General features: G+C 35.8%; 1 protein-coding gene across 1 annotated transcript; it reads left to right on the top strand.

The window, feature by feature from the left end:
• Positions 1 to 250: 250 nt before the first annotated feature.
• Positions 251 to 3,457, top strand: LOC105447837 (protein Cep78 homolog). The gene is given in 7 exon segments (XM_011686060.1): positions 251 to 602; positions 874 to 1,100; positions 1,546 to 1,775; positions 2,020 to 2,204; positions 2,295 to 2,687; positions 2,782 to 3,287; positions 3,289 to 3,457. Coding segments are annotated over 7 exon segments (1,650 nt in total). The 5' UTR covers positions 251 to 548; the 3' UTR covers positions 3,344 to 3,457.
• The last annotated feature ends 6,137 nt before the right edge of the window (positions 3,458 to 9,594 follow it).

Genomic DNA, 9,594 nt, shown 5'->3' with positions numbered 1-9,594 from the left:
TCCTTTAACATTTTTAAATTTACAATTTAATGTATGATTTTTTAAAGTTTTTGATATAAAATGATTGATTACGATCTCTTATACTTGATATTCTATATTTTTTAAATATTACTTATCTCATTCTCGTTTTTGTATGCGTATTATTAATCGAGATAATTTTTACGAGTAATTATTTTTCTTTTTGTGATTCTTATTATCTTATAATCATAGAGAGAAAAATAATTACTTGTAAAAATTATTTCGATATATATAAACTCATTTTAATTATTTTACTTATATTACCTATTATTGCACTACTTAGGAGTGTGGATAATAAATATCTTTAATTCTAATTTTTATTATTAAAATTAAATTAATAATTGTATTTATCGTTCGATTTTCCCTTCTATTAATAGTATGCATTCAAATGTTTGATATTTTTACATCGCTATATTCGTGCTTTCAGAACGCGTGATCCGTCACTTTCCGAACTTCCTTGAAAACGGTGTTTCGGTGAAAATTATAGGTTCTTAGGAAATAAAATTCGCGATTAGGCAAAATTACATGTTATGGAAAATTGCGAAGAAAAAAGTTTTAGTGAATTATTTGAGTTTACGTACAAGGTTTGTTATTTTCAAATTTGTTTGAATATAAAATCGTTAGTTTACAATCTAGCCATTTTAATGATATTTTACAAATATTATTAATGAAGAATTTACTTTATCAAAAAATAAAGTAATTATTAAGACGATTTCTAACAATTTGTTATAAATTTGAATCAAAACACACAGAACAGAGATTATGGATTATTTTTATGTTTAATAACCTATTACCTATTATTATAACTTTTTTTTTAAATAAAATCTTTATATTTAAGACATATCTTTAATGAAGGTGCTGTGCCGCGAGAAAAACGTGCAACCTTTGCCCACGGTACAAATGTATTTGCAAAAGAACTGCCTGCGATTTTGTGCCGATAATGTAAATTTGAAAGACTGGTCGCCTCTGTTGGACAGCATAATGCAAGATCGAAGTCTGTCCAAAATTTATGTGTTTAGTCGATGTTGCCATAAAAAGATTAGAGAGAAAATAGACACTGAGAAAAAACTTATGAAATTACGGTAATTGAAAATATGTTGAAAATTTACTTGCTTTGGCAAATAGTTTTCTTTTAACATGGAGACTAAACAGCTTTAATACGCGAACGGAGACATATTAAAAAATTTCTCTATCTGTTTAGAAATAATATTTAAATCATTATAATTCTTTCTATGTTGTAATTATAGTATAGAAAATTATTTTTTATTTCTGATATTCGTTGTGTGTGTGTGTGTGTGTGTGTCGCGGAAAATATTTGGATGTTTGAAAAGTAAATTTAAATACCATGATTATTTGTTTTTTTCGGATGCTACTCCCAGTAAGTTTAAGCTTGCAGGTGACGTCGCGACGAGGGGACACTCGACGGGAGCGTTAAAAGATATGACAATGGCAAAAAAAAAAACGATGATAATTAAACTCGCGAATCGCAAAATGGCAAATGGATTGGCATTCTGCTCGCACGTTCAGGAGATGCGCGCGAAAGGATCGACGGCACCCGGTCTTGTACACCAATCGTCTGCTACGGTGCTTCGTTCATTCCGTCGCGGTCTGCCTGAAGAACTCGCTGATGCTCACCAGCCTCACGCTCGATGATATCCCTCTGGCACCCAAGTATCTGAGGATCCTTGCTGACGGCTTGGCAAATAATCGTAATCTGCGAAGCTTGTCGTTGGCCAGATGTCGAATAGGCGATGCAGGTTGGTTGAAATTCGTGAAAATTCGAATTTTTTAAACACCTAATACAGATCAGACATATCTATTGTATTTTTAAAAAACAACTTCAGACATCTATTGTATTTTAAATTAGACATATCTATTGTATTTAAAAAAAACTTCTTTCTTTTACCTATTTTTTTTTACAAATTTCGTATAAACGAAATAAAACTAATGTAAACGAAAATAATGAAAATGATATTTTTATACTCATGCCTTGTTTTACAGGATGCTATATATTGCTGGAAAGTTTGCAGTGTAATTCGAGTCTTCATGTCCTGAATCTGTCGTCATGCGGCCTCACTAATAGAAGCGCTACGTGTCTGTCATTGTACTTCAAAGGGAGAAAAGCAGACTTGTTGCAAAGTGTTTGGGAGGAGTCAATATTATCTCGAGACAAGAGCACGACGATGGTGTGTATTCAGCATGGAAAAGCATTATTTTAATTAAGACGTTTTACACGTTTTTACGGGTAAATTATTTAACAAATTTTTGTATTTCAGGAGGAAGGATTGCAAGCACTAATACTTGACAGAAATCACCGGTTTGGCGACATCGGCTTGAGGCAATTGACACGTATGCTGAAAAATGACTTTTGGCTGAAGACGCTGTGCCTACGATGTTGCGGAATTACTCAGCGAGGAGGAGAAATTGTATTGGAGTTTTTGGAAACGAACAGCGTGCTCACGCAGATTGATCTCAGGGATAATGAAGTGTCGACCGACGTACTGCAAATTATTCGCAAGTTTTTAAAAAAGAGAAAGAGCAAAGGGGAGAGAATATCGATGAGGAAAAGATTGCTGAGCCACAAGCATATCCTTAAACAAGATACTATTTCACAGGACAGATCTTCTCAGCATATAAAGAAAGAGAGCGAATTTCTCAAAACTGAAACTGTAAGTTGCTCAAATTTTTAATATCGAAAATCGCACGATTTTTAAAATATTATTTATATTCGCCTTATATAATACCTAGACCTGTCTGCTTTAGGATACTCCAATAAAAATGCAAAAAGACTGCATTTTACAAACACAGCAAACTAGGCGTTTACGAAAGACAAGAAGAAATGGTGGTAGGAAATGTAGATTGAACAGTGCAGCAAAAAGAAGTCACATCAACTGGACCAACGCGGACGAATTAAAAAATCATCTGTCTCTCATGATCGAGCACAATCGGAACTTGATTAGAGACTTGGAGACCAGCACAAATTTTCTTATGAAGGAAAAAGATCGGCGTTTGAGTGCCGAGAAAGCGTATCACAAAATGCAACCCCGATTGAGAATTTTGAAAAATAAAATCACCATGCAAAATTCTATTCAGTCGAATATGCGCTACGAAAATCAAATTTACGTGAACCTACATAACGTGTTCAACGACTTGAAAATATCTACAAACGGGAAAATATTAAAAATTGACGGAAAAAATCTTAACGAAATAACTAGCGAAAATAAAATTAAATTTAATGCTTGTTTTGATAAAAATCAACCGTTTAAAAATGAAACTGCTGAAATTTTTCCACAAAATACCAAATTGTCCTAAATTGTGTCATTAATAATTTCAGATCATCTTGTACAATAGTGTTAATTATGTAGTGTTAATTATATGAGAATACAATATTGTATGCAAGTAAAATTGTATGAATGAATAAATCAATTAATCTTTATAATTATGTCTGGTTTCTTATCTATAAACTTGTCTAGTATTATTTATGTATGTTTATTTTTGTGCAAGGGATCCACGTTTATGGTTTATATATAATTAGTTATAGTGTATGTTTTTACATTTTTATATCACGAGTAGATTACATACTAAAATATTTTTAGAAATATATTTTTAAAACCAATTTTAAAGCAAAGAAACAGAGATTATGAATGTAAGTAAAGTGTTTGCAATGTATTGTGCTCCGATCCGTGAATTTGCTAAGTCAAAGTAATTATTATGGCTCAACCATCCTTGCGGCAATTACATTTTCTCCCTTCTTTTTATATTTAAAGGTGTATTACATAAAAATCTTTTTCTCTCTGAAATAGGTACAGGTAAGGGCATCTGTCTCAGGGAACATAAAATGCGACCTACGTTAGTTGAATCAATAATCCGTACCGAGCAGTAGATACATTATCTTCACAACGTTTTGTACGATCGATGCTCCCTACGGTTGACTATAGTCGGCAGTATACCGCGCGTTACACTGTTATCATCGAAGAAAATTGATTCCTCTATGTAGTTCTACAGGACTATATTACAGTAGATGATACAAGGCCAACACTTGATACTCTCAGAGTTCGTGATATTGATTTCAGAGGAATAGTACATAAAATCTAATATATGCAGCGTACTCCGAGAAGAAATGGAAAATGGCAGAAATAATTTATGAATATTAATTATTATTATTATTATTATTTTTTATTTATTTATTTATTTTTGTGTGACATCTTAAGCAATAGTTGCTATACATATAAATATATTTGCTTTGTACAAAGGTAACAGAGATAAATTCACTACGTAAAAAGTATTCTTCTCTTTATCTTGAAATTATAAATTAATTAAAAATAACTTTATACCTTTAATTCTTGTAACGGAAATCAATCAAATCGCTCAGTATCAGTTTTCTTTCTTCTGAAATCTAATTTTTCTTTAATAATTCTTTTGCATTATAGTCATATCAATTGAATATCAGTATTAATTCCTATTTAATATAACCCGCAAACGGACAATTTTAAAACTTGCAGATAGTACAAGCTGTATTATTTAAATATATATACATGTCTTTCTTTCTTTATTTAGTTCTGTTTCATTAATGATTGATATAGATAGATCTTAGAAATTAAGAAGTGTATCAGAAAGATTTATCGAGCAAACGTTGCTGTATCTAATTTTAATTTTAGCTCGCCATTGTAATTACTACGATTAAACAAGAATTTCAATTCCTTCGTGATTTATCTTGGTAAGATAATAAGGTTCTCTGACTTAACATTCTTCAACTACTTCGTCGGCTACTTTTCCCTCATAATCTCCCCGGCGCGATCGCATAAAATTACTCCTTCCCTCCTGGTTATTTTGGCACTGGCGGACAAACGCCGCCGGAAACTTCTCGGCCCCACTGACGCGGGCTTATGCTAATGTCAGGAATTCTAATCGCAGATTATAATTGTTAATTCGTTAAATGATCCACAACTTTTTTGTATTTCCATTTTCCTGCGTAGTTTCATTTAAAACTCGTTGACTTATGTCCGATAATAATGTTTCTTCTTTTTCATATTAGACGAAAAATTTTATCTTATTCCGTAAAAACATATCGATTTAATTCACACATTCACGGGAAGAACGATTTTGCTGGATACAGATCTGAAAATAATTTTGTTGAAAGTTCAGACTGATTGCTAGAATATCAAAACGTTCTAGTGCTCATCATTTTTGAGTTTCTAACAAAATTTTTATGAACCAAGAAAATTATTTTCAGATCTATATCCAGCAAAATTTTTCGACCTTTTAGCAAAATCGTTTTTTTTGTGTTAGCATTAAAAAGATTTAAATTTGCATTTTTATAGTACAGACTTTACCTTTAATGTTAATTTCAATATTTGTTATTTGTAAAACACAATCTGTAGTTAGAAATTGTATAATAATTATTTGTAAAAATAAAAAAACAAATCAAATTTAGATTAACTCCAGATGTAAAAATAATTTTCAGTTTTATTTTAAAATCTCCTAACTTATTTTATTTGATAATTCGTTGATATTTGAGACTTTAAATTTCGTATCCTTCATAAATTTACGACTAAATGTCTTGAATTTGTTGGAATTTTAATTTATGGAATTAATGTCTTTCCTTAGCTGATAATTAGATTTTTTTAACACTTTATCAATTTTTTGGAAGACTATAAATATAAAATTTGGTATTTTTCAATTTTTTGAAAAGTTTAAGTAAAAGTTTAAAAGTAAGTATACAAATTTGATAATTTAAATAACAAGAAATAAATGTGAAATATTTGGAAACAAGATCCGGAGGTACATATTTTGAAAAGGAGAGAATATAAAAAGCAGTTTTGCGGAGGATTCACTCGCGGATAAATTCCATCTGTCGAACGTTCGTCGGCTGTGCATGCCAGCACTCGTCGCACGGCCAGCTGCAATTAATCCATTTTATAGATGCTGACGATGTAAATGAAGTTTCCGGTCGAGTGTCCGGGAGCGGGAGAAGAGTGGATGGAGAGTGCCGGTGTGGTGGAAAAGGGAGGCCAAACCGGCCCGTTCGATGCTCGTAAAAAAGACCGTGGCTTTAACCGCCCGGTTGTAAAACCCTCTGGAAGCAATTAATAATAACCGCCCTTCGCAGTTCTCGCCCGAGCGATAAAGCGAGCTCCCCCGCCTTTTCGGCGCAGCCGTATCGCACCAAGAGAGCACAAACGCCGCAAAAGATGTTCGTTTCAACTTACTTTGTTACACTGTGACCAACTGTGACTTTTAATATATATTTAAATATATTCTCAATTTAATTAATCTAAATATGTTTCTAATATTGATCTAAATGTATTCTTAATACATTTAGATTAAGAATACATTTAGAATACATTTAGATCAATATTAAAAACATATTTAGATGAATTAAGTTGAGAATATATTTAAATATTCTTAATATATTTAGATTAAGAATACATTTAGATCAATATTAAAAACATATTTAAATGAATTAAGTTGAGAATATATTTAAATATTCTTAATATATTTAGATTAAGAATACATTTAGATCAATATTAAAAACATATTTAGATTAATTAAGTTGAGAATATATTTAAATATATATTAAGAGTTGATTACAGTGAAACAAAGTAAGTTCAAACAAACATCTTTTGCGGCGTTTGTGCTCTCTTGTGGTGTGATTAATTATTTAATTTAATTATTACTTAATTATTAATTAATCTAAATATATTCTTAATGTATTTAGATTAAGAATTAAAAGATATTACATCTGAAATTAATCTAAATTTTATTTCTCTTTTTCGATTTTCACAAATAGTTATTATACAATTTCTAACTACACATTTTTTTACAAATAATATAAAATATTAAAATTAACATTAAAGTCTGTAGCATAAAAATGCAAATTTAAATCTTTCAATTCTTAATCTAAATAAAGAAATACATTCTTAATATTTGTCGGAAACTATTAATGATTTTCGTATTGCTACGTGACTTGGAAATAATATAGAACAATTATGTTTATCGTTTCGAGATTTAATGATAACAGTGCGATAAATAAATAATTAAGTAATTTAATAATTCACATCTCGTCGAGAAATGCGACCGAGTGTTCGCGATAATTCGTCGGGACATCATTGGGCGATTGATGTCGGTGCCGCCACGAAAGAAACGTCGAAATTACTCGGTTGGCGAGTCGCAACGACTTTCCTCGGGACGCTCGACCGGGCAGTTTTGTTTCGGGATGACGGAACACACACGGTTCACGGACAAATCGTAACGTCGTGTCGAGATATCGGGAGGAAGCTCCTGTCGGCCTTGCAGGCCTTTCTCGTCTTTTCCTGACTACTGCGGGGGCGACCTTAGCCCGGTGATGGATGAGAGGACGCAGACTTTGCCGACAGCGCAATACCGTATCGGAGAGAAGGGAAGACACGGACGCAACACGTGCAATTCGAAACGTTATACGTTTCCCGTATATACGTTTCCACCGCGCGATATTGCCCGCGCCGAATGGAATGAGATGGCGATGGGTAATACGTAAAGGCTCGGAAGAAAGGAGTTTGTAAATACGCGCGAAGATAAGATTTCTTTGGGGTCTATCCCGGAAGAAAAGGTGCCCTATCGCGATTGCCTGTTACCTGAAGGCGAACCTTCGGTGTGTAGCAGCGAACATTTCTGGTGGATTCTGCGCGCATTTCGCGAAAACTAGAAAAAACTAAAATATATTACGTATGATATTTAATACAATTTTATATACATATATAAATAACACAAAAATAAAATATGTTACCATAAATGATAATAAAGTGAAATTTTGTGTATACCAGTCGGTCGTATTTATTAATCAATTATGACTTAATCCATCTTCTGGAATATGGAGGAGATTTCGCAGTATCGTTGTACGGTCGCGAGAGGAAGATACCCCTCCTCGCATCGATCATTCGCAAGAGAGTGAAATCAAACACCAGTCCTCGCCGGATTCCTTCCGTGAATCCTCGCTAGACGCGCGAAATACTCCATCGGCCTCGTCTACGCCTGTTTATTCTCAATTTACCGCGCCGAGAGGTGGAAATCGTGGCACGAGTTTACCGTGCAATTTTCGATCCTTTTCTCCGCCATCTCCTCCGTCTCAGACCGTCCACCGCGTCCGCCACCCCTTCTCTACCGCCCATCCGCCCCTCGTCGTCGCAACAGCCTGCAGCAACACTCCCGTCCGTCACCCTCCATTATTTACCACTTCGAAACGTCGAAGATGCTTCTTTCCACTCCGGTGCTCGAAAAATTTCATCCGCAGTCTCTCCAGTCCCCGGTACTACAAGCGCCGGGTTCATGAAATTCGGCGACGATCTTAAATTGCTGCCGACGCGCTCGGGGAATTCTCCCCGAGTGTCCTGCCGATGATTCGCGCCGCGAATCGAATTGCAAATATCGCGGTGCGAGATCGACATAATTCACCGTAAAATCGGGCAAATCAAAGTTCTTTGCTGAATAAAGAAACTTATGTCTTCAACAAAAAAAAGCGTACTCTCTTCTCTATACTTTATATTTATAAGTTTTATTGAAATAATTAATAATAAAGATTTCTCTCTCTCTCTCTCTCTTTCATATTAAATATAACTTAAAATCTCTTTACCTCATCCTTGCGGTCGTTAACTTTACCTCAGTTGCCATTTTTTTTTAGATTTACAGAGGTCTGTGAGCTTCCTCGAAAATCCCCACAATCTCTTCCCTGATATAACCCATGTAGTTCGACATGATAAGGATCGCGGGAAGGCGAGGAAAGTATGCCGTCCCACGTACAGCGGAGCAACGAGCGCGACCCCCGATCCTCGAGCTGAGAGAGAGAGAGAGAGAGAGAGAGAGAGAGGAGGAGGAGGAAAGACAGGGGTTGCGAGAGAGAATGCGCGCGGGGGAAAGCGGGGAAAGCGCGCTTTGTCGCGCTGCCTCGCTCGCATGTCGAAGTTATGAAAATTAATAAGAAAAATTGCCCATAAATTCGACGTCTCCTTCGCGAGCGCGCATCTCCCGCCCCTCCAAGCGCGGGTTCAGGGCAATAAAATTAGAATTATGTCGCGGCGGCTCGCGCGCGACGTTCCCTTTTCCCCGGGACCGCCCCCATTTTCATGGCCAGACAACTCCGTACGGTGGGTTAGCGGGGGAGAGGAGAGGAGAGGGAGGGCGAGCGCGGCGACAGGCGGGGGGTTTGATAGCGTTTGTTAACGGCGCCGGAATGTGTCCCCTTTCCCCTCCCCCCCCGGGTTCTTAACATATGAGTTACCCGCCAAGATTACATCCATGCCTTACATCCAGGGCTGCGCCTCCCCGTTGAGCCGAAGAACCTATGGTTATTAAATTCTGGGAGCACCTCCAATCCTTCCTCCCCCTCCCTCCCGCCCTGTCGCCCCTTTTTCTCTGCTCATCGTCGTACCTCTCGTCGATCTCTCGCGCATGGAGGTTGACTTATCACCGCCGACGATGCCGCGCAGAAAGAAAGCGAGTTTCGCCAGCGAATGGTTCACCGGGATAAGAGGGAGGGAGAGGAGGGGAGGTCGACGTGGAGGGATGCGACCGGGAACGCGAGATGCACAAGAATTTTTATGA

Source organism: Wasmannia auropunctata, unplaced genomic scaffold (assembly GCF_000956235.1).
Source record: "Wasmannia auropunctata unplaced genomic scaffold, wasmannia.A_1.0 LD336090.1, whole genome shotgun sequence".
In the NCBI taxonomy this organism is placed as follows: Eukaryota; Metazoa; Arthropoda; class Insecta; order Hymenoptera; family Formicidae; genus Wasmannia; species Wasmannia auropunctata.
The sequence above is the reverse complement of the archived record's forward strand: the minus strand, read 5'-3'. Positions and strand labels throughout refer to the sequence as shown.